The sequence below is a fragment of the Macaca fascicularis genome, chromosome 16 (genome assembly GCF_037993035.2).
Source record: "Macaca fascicularis isolate 582-1 chromosome 16, T2T-MFA8v1.1".
NCBI lineage: Eukaryota > Metazoa > Chordata > Mammalia > Primates > Cercopithecidae > Macaca > Macaca fascicularis.
The window spans coordinates 37,090,678-37,108,894 of record NC_088390.1 but is presented as its reverse complement, the minus strand read 5'-3'; the positions used below and the strand labels follow the sequence as shown (position 1 = coordinate 37,108,894).

The 18,217-nt window shown below is 54.8% G+C and overlaps 1 protein-coding gene across 1 annotated transcript; it reads left to right on the top strand.

Moving 5' to 3' along the window:
- Window positions 1–3,803: 3,803 nt before the first annotated feature.
- LOC135967627 (TBC1 domain family member 3G-like) lies at window positions 3,804–13,321 on the top strand. The gene is made up of 14 exons (XM_065531191.1): window positions 3,804–3,875; window positions 4,038–4,120; window positions 5,411–5,450; window positions 5,938–6,018; window positions 6,471–6,578; window positions 6,912–7,021; window positions 8,270–8,318; window positions 8,844–8,964; window positions 9,642–9,736; window positions 10,133–10,198; window positions 10,665–10,764; window positions 11,123–11,275; window positions 12,254–12,616; window positions 12,803–13,321. Exons 1-14 carry the CDS (start codon window positions 3,804–3,806, stop codon window positions 12,835–12,837), a joined length of 1,476 nt encoding a protein of 491 aa, XP_065387263.1. The 3' UTR covers window positions 12,838–13,321.
- The last annotated feature ends 4,896 nt before the right edge of the window (window positions 13,322–18,217 follow it).

Genomic DNA, 18,217 nt, shown 5'->3' with positions numbered 1-18,217 from the left:
TGGATCTGTGTCCCCACCCAAAACTCATCCCTCCTGTGTCAAGGGAGGAACCTGGTGGGAGGTGATTGGATCTGGAGATAGTTTCCCCCGTGCTGCTCCCCTGAGAGTGAGGGAGTCCTCAGGAGAGCTGATGGTTTCAAAGTGTGGCACTTCCTCGTTCTCCACTCACTCCCTCCTGCCGCCTTGTGAAGAAGGTGTAGCTTCCCCTTCGCCTTCTGCCATAATTGTAATTCCCTGAACTGTGAATCGATTAAACCTCTTTCCTTTATAAACTACTCAGTCTCAAGTATTTATTATTATTATTTTTTTTAACAGAGTTTCAATCTTGTCACTGAGGCTGGAGTGCAATGGCACCATCTAGGCTCACTGCAACCTCTGCCTCCCAGGTTCAAGGGATTCTCCTGCCTCAGCCTCCCAAAGTAGGTGGGATGACAGGCGCCCGCCACCACGCCCAGCTAACTTTTTTTGTATTTTTAGTTGAGACGGGGTTTCACCATGTTGGCCAGGCTGGTCTTGAACTCCTGACCTCAGGTGATCCACCCACCTCGGCCTCCCAAAGTACTGAGATTACACGTGTGAGCCACCACGCCCGGCCTCAAGTATTTCTTTACAGCTGTGTGAAAACAAACTAAAACCCCTTCCCTGAGGTGCCTTCTGCTTAGGCAACCAGCTGCCCCATGTTCCTCCTCTGCCTCCTGGTCTTTCTGTTCCCATGATGAGGGCCAAGTGATAAACAGGGCCAGCCCCAGCCCCATCCTACTGCAGCCCGTGTGGCTGCTGGAGAGGCCGCGCCCCTTTCCTCATCCCAAGGGGCCCTGATACGCTCTTTGGATCCTGGAGGAAACTGACCCCCTATTCTCACACTGGTGCAACTTCTTCCAAGACCTCAAAGCTGGACAACGTGAACCGGTCTTTTTAAATGTCTCCACTTGCTAGGGCTGTGACCGGGACAGTCCTAGAGGGTGGTGCCAATGGATGAATGGATGGTTGGATGGATGGACAGTAGTCCAGGGATGATGTCCCTGTCTGAACTGAACTGGGCCCTTCCTCCAATGAGCAGCCTTCCTGAGCGAGTTTATACAATTGTCCCTTGGTATCCATGGAGGATTAGTTCTAGGGTCCCGGGGATGCCAAAATCCATGGATGCTCAAGTCCCTGATATAACATGGCCTAGTATTTACATATAAGCTATGCACATCCTCCAGTAGACATTAGACCATTACTAGATTATTTGTGATATGTAATACAATGCAGATGCTACATAAATGGTTGTGATACTGTATTCTTTAGGGAATGATGACAAGAACAAAGTCTGCACATGTTCAGTAGAGACATAACCATGCAATTTATTTTCTGAATATTTTCCGTTTGCTGTTGCTGAATCCACAGATGCAGAGCTCCCGGTTATAACGGCCAAGTGTGCTTTGAGAGTAGGGTGGGTGAGATTACTAATGAGTACAGGGGAGCAGGTGTCGATCAGAGGTCCCTGCATTGAGGCATCTGGACGCCCTATCTTGGGACTTGAGACTCCGTTTGAGTGGCACAGGCAGACTGAGTCCAGGTCAAAGTTCACCCCTTGAAGCTTCATTTTATCCCAAGCTCTTTCTGGACCCTGGAATTTGGCATCCCCTAGGCCCTGGAAGGAAGGACAGATGAACCAGATTTTAGATAACATGTCTGGAATAGAGTGAGGCCCTACTGTGTGCCTGGCACTTTCCCCACAGAATCCTCTAGCTAGAACATTCAAGGGTCATGGTGAGAAATACCCAGTTAAAATATCAGAAATTTAAAAAAAAGATACCATTAGAGACACGAAAATACCATTAAGTAATAGTAGTAGCATTTGTATTCTGAGATTCAACAGTAGTGGTCACTTCCCTCCATCCTTATGTGTATCCCACACCACCCTGGGCGAGGAGGGCTGAGGTTAGGGAACACCCGTGGATGCTCTGATACTGGTCCTGGGCCTCGGGGGTGACAGTGATGAGGAACTGGGTGCACACATGAATGGGGCAGCCAGGCCTGGCCAGAGAAGGCACACACACGTGCACAGATGTGTTTACTCATGTACAGGTGTGCACGCATGCACACAAACACATCGCAGGCAGGCATGTGGCCGCCTCAGGCAGCGGAGGACCCTGATTCTGGGCCCTGCTGACCCGGGCAAGGCCCCACTGTGATGCGTGCCATGACCTCAGAATGTCACTGGTGCTCAGCACCAATCCGCTCTCCGGCCTGCCTCTGTGTTCTACGGCAGTTACCCACGCACAGTGGTATCAGCTACACACGCACAGTGGTATCTGGGACCAGTTTTGTGGACTCAAAGGTTTTCTACCTGAGAGGCATAACCCAGGCCAACTGATTCATCGGAATCAGGTGAGTGCGACCTGCTCTCTTCCCTCCAGGCTGACTTGGGGACAGTGGCTATGCTGTGGGTGGTGTTGGCCTCTGGGGAGCTAAAGAGGAGGGTCATCCCTGAGCACTCACCGGTCGCCCGTTCTACACTGCCCGTGTAGACGATTGGCTCTTTCGTCCTCATGGTGGCTTCATAGAGTGAGTGCTGTTCCCTAGTGTACCCATTCGACAGGTGAGACGTCTGGGGTCAGAGAGGTGGTTACCGGCCTGGGAATCCAGACAGGACCCTGGGTTTTGCTCTCAGCCCTGCCGTACGCTGTGCTGGAATTCAGGCCTGAACCCTGTGACCTCCCTGCCCTAGATCCCAAGTCTTCCCAGGTTTCCCATCCTGATGGGGCAGAGCCTGGCCCTGGCAAAGCCACTGGGATAGATCCACTGTGGGTCGGGGGAATAGGAGGGTCCTCAGAATACTTCTGTGCCCTAAGCTGGGTCCTGATGGTGGCTGTGGGCCTCACTGAACACTCATGGTCCCTTGTCCTGGGGAACCTTCTGTCCTTGGGTAGCTGTGGAAAATGAAGGAGCCCTGGAGGGCTGGCTGGGGGGAGACTATCTTCTCTTCTGTTCAAAGGGGTCCGGGCACTGGGGTTCTCTCCACATATTTCTTGCTCTGTCTGGTCCTTTCGAGGCCTCGCCCTCCTTTTGCCCCAAGTGTTCCCAGGAGGGATGGTCCATCCAGGTGTTCTCTGGGAGCAAGGACCCACTGTCCTTCCTCAGCGACCTGGGAAAATGAAGCCCCCTCCTGTAGGGACAGCTCAGAATGGTGGAGTCCAGTCCCTCCCCGAGTGAGGGGTTCCCCTAGCACAATAGATCATTTTCATCCCCCAGACCGAACACCCTCCTGCTCAACTGGCATTATTCCTAAAGTGGCTTCACTGTTCAGACTCAACAGCCACGGGAGCCAAAGTGATGAGTGGAGAAGAACAGAGCAGTCAGGAGAGATCTTGTTCCCTGTAGGAAACTGGACATCTCTGTGGTCCCTGAGCATCCCAGGAGGCCGATTGTACAGAGACCTCTGGTCACTGACCTCAGTCTCCCTCCACATCCCTGGAATAGCCCATCATGGGCCCTTCACCCTTGGCAGGTGGACACTATTCAACCTGCTGGGGCAGGTGTGTCCCCATTTCATGGCAATTGGGGATGACGGGATTCTCTGTCCAGGTCCCACTGTCCTCAAGTGCTTGGGATGATGCCCACCCCTGCTTGGGACTGGGGACTCCAGAGACTCCTGCAGGTGTGGGACACTAGGTCTGGCACCTTTTTAACTGGGGAAGGTGATGGAGTCTGGGTTACACGGCCAGCCAGCATCTGGGAGCCTGGTGGGAACGGTTCAGGTGTTCTCCGAAGGTCTCAAGTACAATGTAACTTTTAGATGATTTTTGTCTCACAGGATGGTAATCGTAGAGGATGCAGATAGTTTGCGGGCACAGGAGCGAGAGAATATCATCATGAACTATGAGAAGGTACAGGTCGGTCTGCTCCTTGGAGGGAGGCCTCTTCCAGTGCGCCCTGGTCAAAGGGTCCTGGGCTCCCTAGGAGCACAGAGTGGGCACGGGTGGCCACTACCTCCAGGCCCTTGCACCCTTTGCCCTGGACCCCTCACCAAGCCTCCCTCTGGGTTACAGGGATACCGAGCTGGGCTGCTAAAGGACATGGGGCCTGAGCCTGTTGGAATCTACAACAACATTGATCGCTTTGGGATTGTGCAGTGAGTCCTCTGTGCTCCCCTCACCCCTGAAGCACCTGTCTCAGCTCAGGGATGGGTTTGCTTTCAGAAAGGCCTTTCTGAGGCAGGACTGCCTCGCCAGGTCAGGCCAACCTCCTTTCCAGGGTCAGAACTCCTCCCTGACTCCCCTGCAGGTCCAGCCCGAGGTTGCTGTTAGGCCAGAGGTGCGGGGCCCATCTAGGGAGCGGGTGGGAATGGAGACTGGGCTAGGTCAGGCCCCTGGGCTCTCAGCAGCTCTGTCCCCAAGTCAGCACAAGAGGAGCGGGGCAGCCTGAGGGTCTGGCCATGTCTACTTGGAAACAACCCCAGTGAAATCCAAGGGTTCTGGCTACAGGGTGAGGGGACGCCTGGCCTAGCCTCAGGGCTGTTGTCCAGCAGGTCTCTGAGGGCCCACCTGCCCCTGTCCTCCCTCATTTCCCTAGAGATACAGCCCTCACTGTCCCTATGGGGAAGGGGGAAAGGCATGGGAACGATGGGAGCGGTGGCCCTAGGAGAATGGGGGAGGAGATGGGCAGGGCCCCGTTCTGGGTATTTCATGGTGAGGTCAGGGAGGCAGCAGGGCTTGTGGCTAGAGACCCTGGGTCTGGTGCTGGGAAAGGACCTGGGGCCATGTAAGAGGAGCCCAGCCAGGAGTCCATCCCTTAGGGTTCTTAGGATGGAGAGACAGAGGATGCCGGGGGAGGTAGGGTGGGAGGGAGCTGATGAGTTGTGCCACTTCTGAAACGCAGGGTGTGTGGGTCAGGTGCAGGGAGAGGCAGGTGGAAACTGGGAGTCAGAACCTGCAAGGGCCTTGGGGCTATTAAGTGGGATGGGGCCCTGGTACACCAGGAGTACACCGGGCAGTTCTCAGGGCAGGCTCCCTTGACCCTGGTGGTGTGATGTGGTCACTCCCTGAGGGACTCCTGTGAGGGCCCAGTTGCCCACTCTGGGTGGCCCCCATCCCATCTCAGGGCTGACCTTTCTCAGCTCCAGCAGAAAGCACCACCTCCAGTCCAGGACGGGCAGCCCCATTGTGCAGCCTGACCACCCCCCACGCCAGGAGCCCCAGTAACCCCGGCCAGGCTGGCCCTGCACTCCTTCTTCTCCCAGGTCCTGCCCCTCCTGGGAGTCAGCCCCACAGGAAGGCCCTTGTCCTCCCTTCCCTGTGTCTTTTCCTGGACTGAGCGCTGAGCTGGATAGGGATATAGCCTGTCCTTTCTGGGGGTTGGGTCCCAGTCTCGGGGAGCTCCAGGCCCTGTGCAGGTCCTCAGTTCTGCCTGGGTTGTCTTACAGTGAGACAGAGCTGCCTCCTGCCACTGCTCGGGAGGTGAAGGTAAGAGCCTGATGCATGGGGAGGGGCAGAACCAGGAATGTGGGGACTGGGCAGGTGGTCGGTGAGGCAGAGGAGGCAGCTGGCCTGGGTGGTGGCGGGTGAGGGCAACACGATGTCCCTGAGAGGGGCAGCACTCCCTGCTGGAACTGACCCCAGGTTGCTGTAACTTTGACAGCTTGATAAGATTCCAAAGTGAGAACCACAGTTGTGGCTTGGGGGTGGCTGCCCGCCTGTGTCAGGACCCCACCTAGAGGCTGGGACCTGACCTAAGACTGGTGTGTCTGTGGCCTGAGGATGGCATGTCCCGGGGTGCCAAAGCCAGCCCACTGGCGCTCATTTGCTCAAAGGCTCTCAACCCTTAGGGTCTGCCCTTCCCTGGCTCCCTCCAGCTGGGTCCACCAGGGTTCCAGAGCCCAAGACGCAGCATCCACGGGCGGCTCTGGGAAGCCTGGCAGCTCCCCTAACTCCAACATTCCTCATTTGACAGCAAATGCGGCGGGAGATAACACGAAAGAGCAAGTGGATGGAAATGCTGGGACACTGGGAGACATATAAGAACAGTAAAAAGGTAATGTGTGGAGGGAGAGGCCCTGGGAACCACTCTCTGCAGAGACAGGGGACGGGCACCCATGACTGTGGCCTGGCACCGTCAGCCTCTCAGAGGATGGGTGGCACACTGTCCTCACCCAGAAGACTGCAGGCCTGGTCGGTGGTTTGCCTGCCTATTCGTGCAAGCGTCACCTTGCTGGGAGGGAATCTGAATCTAGCGCTGGGACCACCCGGAGCTCAAGGCTAGGGATGCCTTGGTGACCCAAAGGAAGGAAAATGTTCAGATCAGAGTTCCGACTCTGAGTGCCCATCCACTCTTTCAATCCTGGGAAGGGAGACTGTGTCCCAGCTTAATGTCACCTCTAATGAGGAATCATGGGGCCAAAACCAACCATTTCCAGAATCCTCGGGCTGTGGTCCTCACTGGGGTCGCCCCGTGGCCTGTGACATCAGATTGTTTTCTGCCCACAGCTGATAGATCGAGTATATAAGGGCATTCCCATGAACATCCGGGGCCAAGTGTGGTCAGTCCTGCTGAACATACAGGAAGTCAAGTCGAAAAACCCCAGAACATACAAGGTACGCTCAGCCGGAGCACAACAAACAGGACAGGCCGTGTCAGGGGCCCAGGTCTCCAGCTGGAGGGAGCGAGCATCAAGCCCAGGCTGGGGGGTGGGTGGGATGGTCAGATGCACATCCTGGGCACGGACGGTGACATAGTCACCACAGACAAACTCAGCTCTGGTGACCCTCCCCGGCTTCAGTAACAAGCCAAAAAGCAGCTTTGTGCACAAGGAAACCTTCCTGCTTTCCTTCCTTCCCGGAGTGCTGACTGTGGGCTGACTGCCATTTGGGGCCGGGAGTCTTCCATCCGTTCTGAGGCTGCTTCCTCCTCTTGGTCCTGCCCTACAGGTCATGAAGGAGAAGGGCAAGAGGTCATCTGAACACATCCACCAGATCGATGTGGACTTGAGCACGACATTAAGGACTCACATCTTCTTCAGGGATCGATACGGAACCAAGTAAGCCTATGGGAGCCACAGGGTCTCATCAGAGATGGAGTGAACGAAAGGGATGGGGGCTTCCCCGGAGAAGAGGCCAGGGTCACCTAGGGGGGATGACAGAGCTGCCAAGACCTCCCCTGACCCAGGGAGCAGCCGGCACCATGAACTGAGCACCTGGTTCCAAGCCCTGGGCCAGACTGGAACATGTGGGGCCAGAACCCAGGAGGATCCTGAGGAGACAGAAGGCAGCAAACAAAATCATGCACAATGGTGAAAGGTGCTCTCCCGGACCCACGGGGACCCATGGTAGGACTCACGGGAGGGTGGCAGGATGGAGGGCCCATGAGCCTCTCCAGGCAACACTGACAGCACCAAATGCTGGGGCAATTAGGGGTCCTGGAAACTGTCATCCTGGTCTGCTGGGAACATGACATGGCACAGCCACTTTGGCAGCCAGTTTGGCAGTGACTCACAAAGCTCAATGCACTTCAACCACATGTCCCCAAAGTATCACAAATATTGAACCCACTGATTTGAAAACTGATGTGCACATGAAACCTGCATGCCACGTCCACTGCTTGCTTCATCGTCACTCACACAAGGAGCCTTCGGGGACAGTCTTCAACATGGGAACGGGGAGAGCAAGGCTGGTCCTCCCTTTAAACGGAAGCCACAGTGAGAAAAGGGAATGAGCCAGTGATGCCCGCACAAACGTGGGTGGATCCTAGATGCATTTTGCTGAGGGAAAGAAGCCAGTCCCAATAAGCTACCACATAGGATTCCCATTCCTGGGCCATTCTGGAAAAGGCCAAACCATAGGGATTGAGAAGCAGTCTGGGTGGCCGGGGGCTGAGGGATCAGGGAGACGCCGGGAGCATAGGGGCCAACCGGGAGACTTGGAAGATGAAGGAGTCGCTTCAGGAGGGGCTGGAGCAGTCGCCAGGAGACTCTGCCCATTGGTTTAGAACCGTGGAGGAACTGTACACCCAAAGGCTGAACTGGCGTGTCTGCAAACTGAAAATAAATAAAGAAAATCATTCAGAGTGAAAAGGATCAGGCAAGTCACTGTACAACTGGGCTATCTGCGTGTCACAGATGTGGATTTTACTGAAACATTTCCTCAAAGTCAAAGGCCCTGAAGAGCTCACTGCTTATCTGGTGAATCATCTGAACCTAAAGTGGGATTTGTTGTTAGGCTTTGTGGACAAAGTGAAACTTACGGCATCTGCACAAAACAAACAAAAGCCTCATTTCTCTGTTTCCTAGGCAGCGGGAACTATTCTACATCCTCCTGGCATATTCGGAGTATAACCCGGTGAGTATTCCCGGCAGTGACGTTCCCGGGCAGTATTTCCCTGTTCACAGGAGTGGGTGTCTGGTGGGGGTGTCGCTGCTTCTTTTAAAATTAGTATTTGTGACCCACCAGGATATAGGAGGTAGAACTCCAGCTCACTGCTGGCATAAACCTCTAAGTAAGGGGGTGGCCTCAAGGGGTCAAGCTGAGACACAAAGGAGTCGGGGCCTGGACTCCTGGTGTCACCTGGGTCTGACCACCACTTCTCAGAACAAGAAATGACGCCCTCCTCCTGGGGCTGCCCCAAAGCCCAGGAGCTTGGCAGGGTCGCATGCGGGATGGTGCCATCAGGAGACAGTTTGGACAAGGTGCTGAAGTGCCTGATGGACTTGGCTCTTGTCATGAAATGAATTTGCATCCTGAGGAAGCCTCTTCTTCAGTGAAAGCCTCCCCAGTCACCTCTGCCCTCTCCAATGACATGAGTCCTCCCAGGTGACCTCAGTCCTCCCAGGTGATGTCCTTCCACGGTGACTCTGGCTTTTGCAGGAGGTGGGCTACTGCAGGGATCTGAGCCACATCGCGGCCTTGTTCCTCCTGTATCTGCCTGAGGAGGATGCATTCTGGGCACTGGTGCAGCTGCTGGCCAGGGAGAGGCACTCCCTGCAGGGTAGGTGAACAGGTGCCCAAGAGACCTCATGCAGTCAGACCCAGGGACGGCCACCCTGGCCAGATGATCTCAGCTTTCAGCCAAGGCACCTTCCTTGGCCAGCTCCTTGGGAGTCTTTAGGATGTCTCTGCTGAGGGTCCCACAGGAGTCCGCGGCTGACCCCAAAGCCCAAGTCAGACACTTTTCATCCCCATCAGCGGAGGGCATCTCATCCTCCCCGTGGCCACCCTCTGTGTCCTGCTGCCACGCCCTCTGGATCTGATTGTGTAGCTGACTCTCCAATCCCTGAGAGTCCTGCTGTCCTTGGTGCCCATGAATGGGCCGACCAAGCCCAGGTGGCAGCATCTCCCCAACCCGTGTCCCCTGGTCTGACCTCACTTCCAGGAGACGACCAAGAGCCCAGCACCCACCCTGCTCTGGTTGCCATGTGGTGGCCTCAAGTCATGTTTGCCCTTTTTGCACCCTGGTCCAGGAGGCGTCCAGGGGAACCTCCAGCCAGGCTCCAGGGGATGTTCCTGCCCCACGTCCCCAGGGCAAAGGCTGCATGGTGGGTCACCAGATGGGAGGGTGAAAGGCCTTAAGGTTTGGGGGCCTCTCCAGCTGCCCAGCTCTTCCTGCTGATGGCTCCACATCTTGGGGGAAGGCTCTGATTTCTTGATGGGCTTGGGGCTTCTCAGGATTCCACAGCCCAAATGACGGGACAATCCAGGGCCTCCAAGACCATCAGGAGCATGTGGTCCCCACGTCACAACCCAAGACCAGGTGGCATCTGGTGAGTTTATGGCGTCTGGTGAGCAAGCTTGGGCTCTTCCCCAGAGACTCTGCCTCCCGTGGCGCTGGAGGAACGGGGACTGGAGCCCCTGGTGGGGCTGGTGACTGGATGAGTCCAGCCAGGGCCTGACCTGGGACGTCGGGTTCTCCATGGGCTGGGAGTTGGATTCCTTTCCTGCCCTGGAGGAGACAGAGGCACAGGGATGGGGGCCCAGCTCCCGCAGAGCAGGGCAAAGGGCAGTGTGTCCACCGGGAGTGTGGGAAGGGGCCGGTGTTGGGGGGAGCCCTGGACACCGCCCAGTGTTCTGCACTAGGGGAAGGGTCTTCAGAGGCCCTGCAAGAGGGAGGTTTTTAGGGCAGCCCAGGGGGCCCTGAGCACCTCTGTTCCTCCCATCAGGACAAGGAAGGTCTTTGCGTGCAGGATTCCTCCTTAGGCTGGCTTCTCCAGACGTTGAATGACGGGGTAAGAAGGCACAGGGAGACCCTGGCTCAGGGACCCTCCTTGCCCTGCAGTGCCCTGCTTCCCCAGCCTGGGGGTCTGGCTCACCCACAGCCCACAGGAGGCTCCGCCCACAGGGGGGGCCTCACAGGACACACAAACCAAACCCTCTGCCCAAGAGGGGTCATCCCAGGGCAATGACTGGAGCTCAGGACCTTATAGGCAGACTGGGCCAAGACCTGACTTGGGAGGGATCAGGGAAGCCTCAAGCCCTGGGCAAGCCCCTCTCTCCAGGAGCCACACCCCCACTCCAATGAGTGCCCCCCATGAGGAGCTGCAAGACCTTGTCTGACCCAGCTCCCTGGAGGGCTCAGGAAACCCTCATTGGGAAGGTCACTGACTCTGGGGACTGAAGCCCCAGTGGGCTCAGTTGGAGCCACCAGCCCCAGCCTGGAAGGGCTACAGTCTCCCACACCTGCTGTCCCCACAGTTCTCTCTTGGGCTCACCCTGCGCCTGTGGGACGTGTATTTGCTGGAAGGAGAACAGGTGTTGATGCCGATGACAAGCATTGCCTTTAAAGTTCAGAGGAGTAAGTCTACATGTGGCCAGTGGGGCCTGGGGAGCCCTGGGGTCAGACGCGGACTTACCCGAGGGCACCTTCCTCACACTGTCCTCATGATCCTCTGTTCTGGCCCAGAGGGAGGTCTGGCCAGGTGGGCTGGGCAAGGCACAGTGACACCGAGCCCGTCCCCCACATGACCCAGATGAATGTTGTGAGCACTTCCCTACCCACTTCCCCCAGCCACAGTCTCCTGTGCACATCCAAACCCCTGGGGTGGCCACAAAAGATTCCCGCATCGCCTAGTGGGAGACTGAAGTGGCCACAGGGTATCAGCTGTGCCGCCTCCCAGGGAACTCTCCTGACCTGGTGTCCACCCTGTCCCTAGAGCGCCTCATGAAGACATCCAGGTCTGGCCTGTGGGCACGGTTTCGGAACCAGTTCTTCCACACCTGGGAGTTGGATGATGACTCTGTGCTCAAGCATCTTAGGGCCTCTATGAAGAAACTAACAAGGAAGCAAGGGGACCTGCCACCCCCAGGTGGGCTCCAGTGCCGTGTCCCCCCCCAAGTCACCCTCTGGGGCAGTCAATAATAGGGGAGTGCCCGAGACCCGCAACCCTACTACCTGGGCCTTCCTCTTCACCTTTTCTTCCTCCTCTTCCTCCTGGACTCTAAGAAGGTACAGGAGGCCCGCCGATCCTCATGGCAGGCGCTCAGTGCATGTGTACTGGATGTGTTGTGCCCGCAGGAGGGCGATGTGGGCAAGACCTTCCAACAAGCCCCCTCCCACATTCCACAGTGTCTCTGTCTCCCCATCACAAGGCCATCAAGGGCACTAAAGAAGCCAGACCCATTTGTGGGAAACCCCGCCCCTCCCTGCAAGCACCCACAGCCTCAGAGAGCAGCAGAGGCCCCTCACTCCTGCACGCTCCTCCAAGGTTTCCAGGACAACAAGCCTTGAGCCAGGGAGACAAGGGAATCGGGTGTCCCTGACCCCAGAGCATTCAGGGAGAGGGCACAGGCTGCACCCCAGGCGAGAGCCAGAGCCAAGAATTCAGCCAGATGTGGGAACGGTCAGTCCTGGCATGGACTGGGCAGCCCAGGAAGGCAGAGGGTGACCCACATCCAGGTCCAATCACCCACTGTGGAGATGGGTCCCCATGTGAGGTGACAAGGGGCTGGGTGACATCCAAGTCCCCTCCCACCTGAGTTCTCACTGGGGGCTGTATCCCTGGCCCAACAGCCCTGGGAGGAAGGTGTGTGGTAGGAATCCCCCAGCCAGTCCGAACCCTGGGGGCAGTCCTAGGAGCTACCTGTCATGCCCTGATAGCTTCCCCATGCCAGGCAGCACACACCCCTCCCTCTGGGATCAGCAGACTACAGGCATGTCCTCAGTGTCAGACCGTGGGGCCACACAGAGATCCTGAGGACTCCAGAGACCCAGGCAGGTAGGGCCTGGCCGGGAAAGGCCTACATGGGCTCAGTGGAGACGCTGACCACGTCTGTTTTTCTTTCAGCCAAACCCGAGCAAGGGTCCTCGGCACCGAGGCCTGTGCTGACTTCAAGTGGCAGAATGACCCTCTGCAAGGGGGACAGGCAGACCCCTCCAGGCCCACCAGCCCGGTTCCAGCGGCCCATTTGGTTAGTTTCCCCACCATGGGCACCTCGTTCTTCCACATCTTGTCCTGGTGTGGCTGTCCGGGAAGACACCTACCCTGTGGGCACTCAGGATGTGCCCAGCCCGGTCCCGGCTCAGGGAAGACCTCAGGGTTCCTGGAGATTCCTGGAGTGGAACTCGATGCCCCGGCTCCCGACGGACCTGGATGTAGGGGGCCCTTGGTTCCCCCATTATGATTTCGAACAGAGCTGCTGGGTCCGTGTCCCTTCTGAATGTGTCCTGGACAGCCCCGGGACTGTGGGACAGGGCCAGCTCGAGAAGCCCGCGGGGACCCTGACACCAGGCCCTGCCCAGGCCCATCAGGACTGAGGGAGGCCAGGAGATATCCCACTACAACAGGGCACCCCGTCTACGGACAAGAGACTTGCACCCAATTTCTACAATGGCACCGTATCCCAGGAAGACCAGCTGGCCACCTGCTGACAGGCGGAACATCCTGCGGAGGGGGTGAGATTGGCTTTCACTTCACTGAGCCACAATGTGGACGTGGACTTCCAGCCCTGCCCTGCACCCAGCACTGATTCCAACCAGGACAGCTCCTTAACAGCTAGGGACGAGCAGCAGTGCGCTCCCACCTCAGGGCCTTGCCTCTGTCACCTCTACTTGGAAAATTCTCATTTCCCTCCAGGGTTCTAGAAGCATCTGGGGCAGGGCTCATGGCTGGATAACTTCCCAAGACTTAACAACCCAAGCAAACTTCACGTCCTCGTTTTATTTTTTGTTAAACTTATGAAAATTGATTAAGAAAGTGTGCAGCTCGAAAGACCTTCACAGATGGAACACACCAGCCCCCAGATCACAAAGCCAACCATGCCCAGCCCCTCCCAGCACCCCCAGCCGTGTGACCAGCTTTCTGAATTCCCACAACACCGTGTGCCTGCCTTTGTATTTTCAACTCATAGATGATTAACCCCTTCATGTTTTAAAATAAATGTTTTGTGTTGAAATTAGTTTAGATATAAAAGATTGAAAAGGCACTACAGTGGCCTCCTACACCTTCCATCCAACTGCCCCTAATAATGACGTTTTGCAGTTCCATGGCACATAACAAATTTAGACTGGGTGTGGTGGCTCACAGCTGTCATCCCAGCAATTTGAGAGGTCGAGGCAGGACGTTCAGGTTCACTTGAGTCTAGAAGTCTGGGACCATCCTGGGAAACACAGGTGGACCCTGTCTCTAGAGAAAAGTCAAAGAAACTAGCCTGGCATGGTGGCGGGTGCCTATGGTCCCACTTAGGAGGCTGAGGCAGGATTGCTGGAGCCCATGAGTTCCAGAAAGCAGTGAGCCATGACTGCACCACTGCACTCCAGCCTGGGTGACCGAGTCAGACTTCCCCTCTTAAAAAAATTAGCAATTTAACGTGGGTACAATCCTATTAACTAAATAATAATGTGAACTATTATCTAAGGTTATTAAGGCTGGAATTCTCCCATTTTTGCCTAACTTCTCATACTTGTCCCAAGATCCCACTTCGGACTCACCCTCTGCCTTCAGCTCATGTCTCCTCAGCTTCCTCCAGATGGTCCAGCAAACACACACCTGGGCTGAATGGTAGAGCTGATTGCTCGTACACAAGGGGAGACCTGTGGGCAGGGGTTTTCAAACTTATACAGCAAATGAGTTTTCCATGGTGTTCTGGAGAGCAGCCTTTGAGAAACACTTTGACAGTGAATCCAGGCCCCAGTATCCATCAGCTGCTCTAATGAATTTTGTGGAAGCTCAGTGAACACCTGCTCTGCAGGGTGCATGTGAAAGGGGAGAGGATGAGTAAGCTGCAGATAAAGAACACAGGACTCAGGGGGTCTGTCGAAGCTCTATCCCCTGCCTTCAGCCCTGACGGATCAAATCCAACTGTTAGGGATTGGTGGCCACATGCTGGGCCAGCTCCAGGCTCTGAGGATCTGAGAGTGAGTGATGCAGAGCCAGGCCTTGCCCTCGGGGAGCTCTCCAGCATACACCTCCCTCTACCCTCCCAGCGCCCTGCAAAGCAGGCGTCAATGTCATTGTTAATGCACAGAGGAGGAACCTGACTGTTAGACAGGTTCATGGGTTTTCCAGGGTTGCACGGCTTCTGGGAGACGGATGTGACCCTGAGGACAGGGCACAGGCCAGTGTAATGCCAGGTTGGAATGAGCTGTGATCTGTGCCATGTAGAGGCCTAGGCCAAGGTGGGAGTGACTGATGACCAGCTCAGCCAGGTGGCTGAAAACACTCTTGGGTCCTCCCCTGCTGGCTCCCAGGAGTCCGGAACTGCCAGGAGAGTGGTGGCAGGTCCCCCATCCTCAGCTGGGTGGGCCCGGATAGAATAACAAGGCGAGGGCACATTTCCCCGGCCATTGCATTCAGGCGCGGCTGTGACCTGCTCATTCCAATTTTGTGGAAATATTTCCACACACACAGAATTGCACGTAGCAGTGGACGTGGTGAGACGCGTTTGGACATGGGATAGGCAGTATTTTGGAGGCAGAGCCTCCAGGACTCGCTGATGGGTTAGCTGCAGGGCTTGAGCGGGGAAGGAGAATTGAGAATGATGTGTTCAAATCAGTCCATTCACTTCCTCTGTGCCACGCCTGTGCTGGGCACTGGGAGAGACAGATGAGCACAGGAGCCCCGGCTCGGGGGAGGTGTGGGAGGAAGCCCAGAGTGTCTACTGGGAGCTGAAGGCTTGTGTCCACCTCAGCGCCATCCAGGTTCTCTGCATGGACAAGTATAAGCTGAGCTGCCTGGAGGAGGAGCAGCTGCTGTTGATGGTGACCAGCACGTTCCGGAATGGAGACTGCTCTGGCAATGGAGAAGTGGGTGGCCTGAGGTCTGGATGGTCTAGAGGGTTTTAGGGCCCAGGAGGACCCAGGAAAGGGTCTGGGAGATGCAGGACGTCCTACGGACGGCGTTTGAAACTCAGTGCTCCCGTCACTCCAGGTCACTCAGGTCTTTTGCCGGCCTCTGTCATAATTATTGCCATAGGAGAGTGCCACCTTTCCTATGACATATCTTATGTGTTTCTGTGAATGGCCTACTTGTTCGTATTTACAAATTCATGTTTAAAGGAAACTTCTATCACTCTCACAAATGGAAAGCCAGCAAAATATAAATTCAATGAAAACAAAATGGAATCAATGAATTTTAGCTAGATACTATTCCCTGACCAAGGCCTGCTGGAGGTGGTACAACCAGGGTTTGAATTGAGATGTGCCAAGCTTCTGAGTTTCTCCTCTTTCCCCCACACCAGGGCTCCTGAGTACTGCATTACTGACATCAGGGGCCAGACAGTTCTTTGTGACGGGGGCTGTCCTGCGCCTGGCAGGATGTTTAGCAGCTTCTCTGGCCTCCACCCACTGGAAGCCAGGGGAATGCAGAAGGGGCTCCTCCTTCTCCCATTTAGTCCTCAGGACAATATATGACATAAATGTTGTGTCTTTTATTTTATAAATGAACAAAATGAGTCTCAGAAAGGTTTAAGTGAGTTACCTAAGAACACACAGACAGCAAGAGGTAGAACTAGAAAGTGAACACAGGAGTCCACGTGGGACAACAACAAAGTTCAGGTTCCAGCTTCCTTTGAGTCTCTCATTCCAACAATTACCATCGTCTGGATACGAGCTGAAGTACAGGAAACCTGGGGCTGGACTCTCCTCCCATCAGGCCTAGGAGCCTCAGACCAGAGCCCCAGCCCATGGTCTCCCAGTCATCAGGCCACTGGAGTGACCTGGCATCCACACTAGCCTGGTTTCCCAAAGCTACAGGGATGCCAGTCTCACTGCGGATGAACAAAATGAAGGGCATTTGTTTCTCCTGCAGGCTGTCGGGATTTAACACAGTTTCCTTTTCTTGCTTTCCTCTCCTACAGCACAAAACAGAGTGGTGCACCCCCTCCCAGTGTCCCAAGGCTTTGTTGCGAGTTCTCTTTAATTTCTCGCAGTCTTGCAGCGCACCCTACACTCATCTCCCTGGCAACCTTTCTGCTCTATCCTCTTGACACCTGGATCACAAGAACTCTTGGGAAGCCCCTTAACAAGCTACATTCCAAATGGTCATTCCCCCATGTCCTCAGCCAGTGCCCAGGCCTAACTTGCTCTCCTGGGGTGACTTACTTTCCTGCCCAATATGGTTTCATCATCTGTAAATTGGGAATAATGAAAGTCTTGATCCTGATATTTGACTCTCAAAGCAGAAGTAGCAAGCTCAGCCAAGTCACTTAAACAAGAGGAGACTTTCCTTCTGAACTGAAGGGCACTGGTCACTAGGGCCACTCCTGTTTCTCTCAGGCCTCTCCAGCACACCCTTGGCTCAGCCACAGAAGAGACTCAGGCTGTGCTTCTGTGCTGTCAGGATAACATAGGTACCTAGTCCTCGACCCTGCGACTTTAACAGCTTCCTCCTGTGGCTCAGTTCTACAGCTTCAGTGACACAAGGTGGCTTTTGCTCAAAATAGCCTTTGACAGGTTAAATTACTCCTCTGCCACTCTAAGTCTGCATAGAACAGTTCTAAGTAAGAGATGTTTATTCCTCTGATCCCGAGGAAGGGAAGAAAAGGCAATGACATTAACCCTGTGTTGAACTTCAGCCTCTGGAAAACCCTGGTGTTGGCTGCTGCCAATGCAACCTGGGATAGCGTCACAAACATCAAGCGATGCCAGGAGGCCCTGCTTCATTCAGGGAGCAGGGAGTCGGGATAGGCTTGCACACCTGTTCTTATTCAGCTGAGACACTTCCTCTTTATCTATTTCCGGGTGAGAACCAGCACCATTTCCCTGGTGACAGGGGCCCCAGCTAGGAACCATACAGGGTAGGATGCTACCCTACCCTAGACATCCAACAGGGAAAATGCCATTTTGCAGATGCAGAAGTGGTTAGAGTTTGAAATGTTCATGCTGGACTACAACACCACATGAGTTCTCAACTGTTTATGAGTTTCTGCGCTCAGGCACATAAGGCCCCAGCAGAAGCAACCTGAGGGTGGACCTGAAACGGCATGGCTATGTGTGTCTGCTGGGGAATCATAGAGAAGGTTTCTGTTCAATATGAACCTTAGGGCCAAGTTAGCCTGGCTCCAATCCCAGCACCACCACTCACCAGCCTTGACTGTCAGCAAATCACTTTGTTCTCCGAGTTCCAGCTCCCTTGTTTCTCTAATGGGAATTGGATATCTCACTATAATCTTGCTTCTGTGCAACTGGCACACATGAGTTGATTGCTAAGTATGAAAATTCCTTTTCTCCTTCTGTTTCCCTGCTGATCAACAGATGTGGCCAAAAGCTGACATTAGCCAAAAGTTAAATTTTTGCAAAAATTTAATATAAATTTATATTAAATATAGAAATAGGAACAAAAGGGCTAAATCTGCCTATGTTACAGGATCTTGGCTGATGCTAAGAGCTCAAAGACCTGGGTCAATTACATAGTCTCTTTCTCTGCCAAGCCCATTAAACAGTCTCTAAAATAAAGGCTATGGGTCTTGGGTTCTCCCAGAACTTTGAGAAATAAAGAGGGGGCCTCTGTGCTGGGTTGTGTGAATTGCACCTCTCACCTGACAGTGGCTTGTGGTGTCCCTAGAGCCTAAAAGCTACATGATGCTCCCTGGGAAGTGGCTGCTTTCTGACTGGTATGCTTGAATCTGTGCCATGGACACTCACTGGTCGCCCAGAACTCTGTACTTATTTGAGGCTGATCCAACTTTAAAAACTAATGTGTCCACTGTACCACTGTTCTCCTCTTCACTGAGCTTTCCTTTCTCAGTTTCATGCTGAAACCCCAAGAATCACAAATATTACCTTTCTACAAAATGCACCATGATGTCACCCC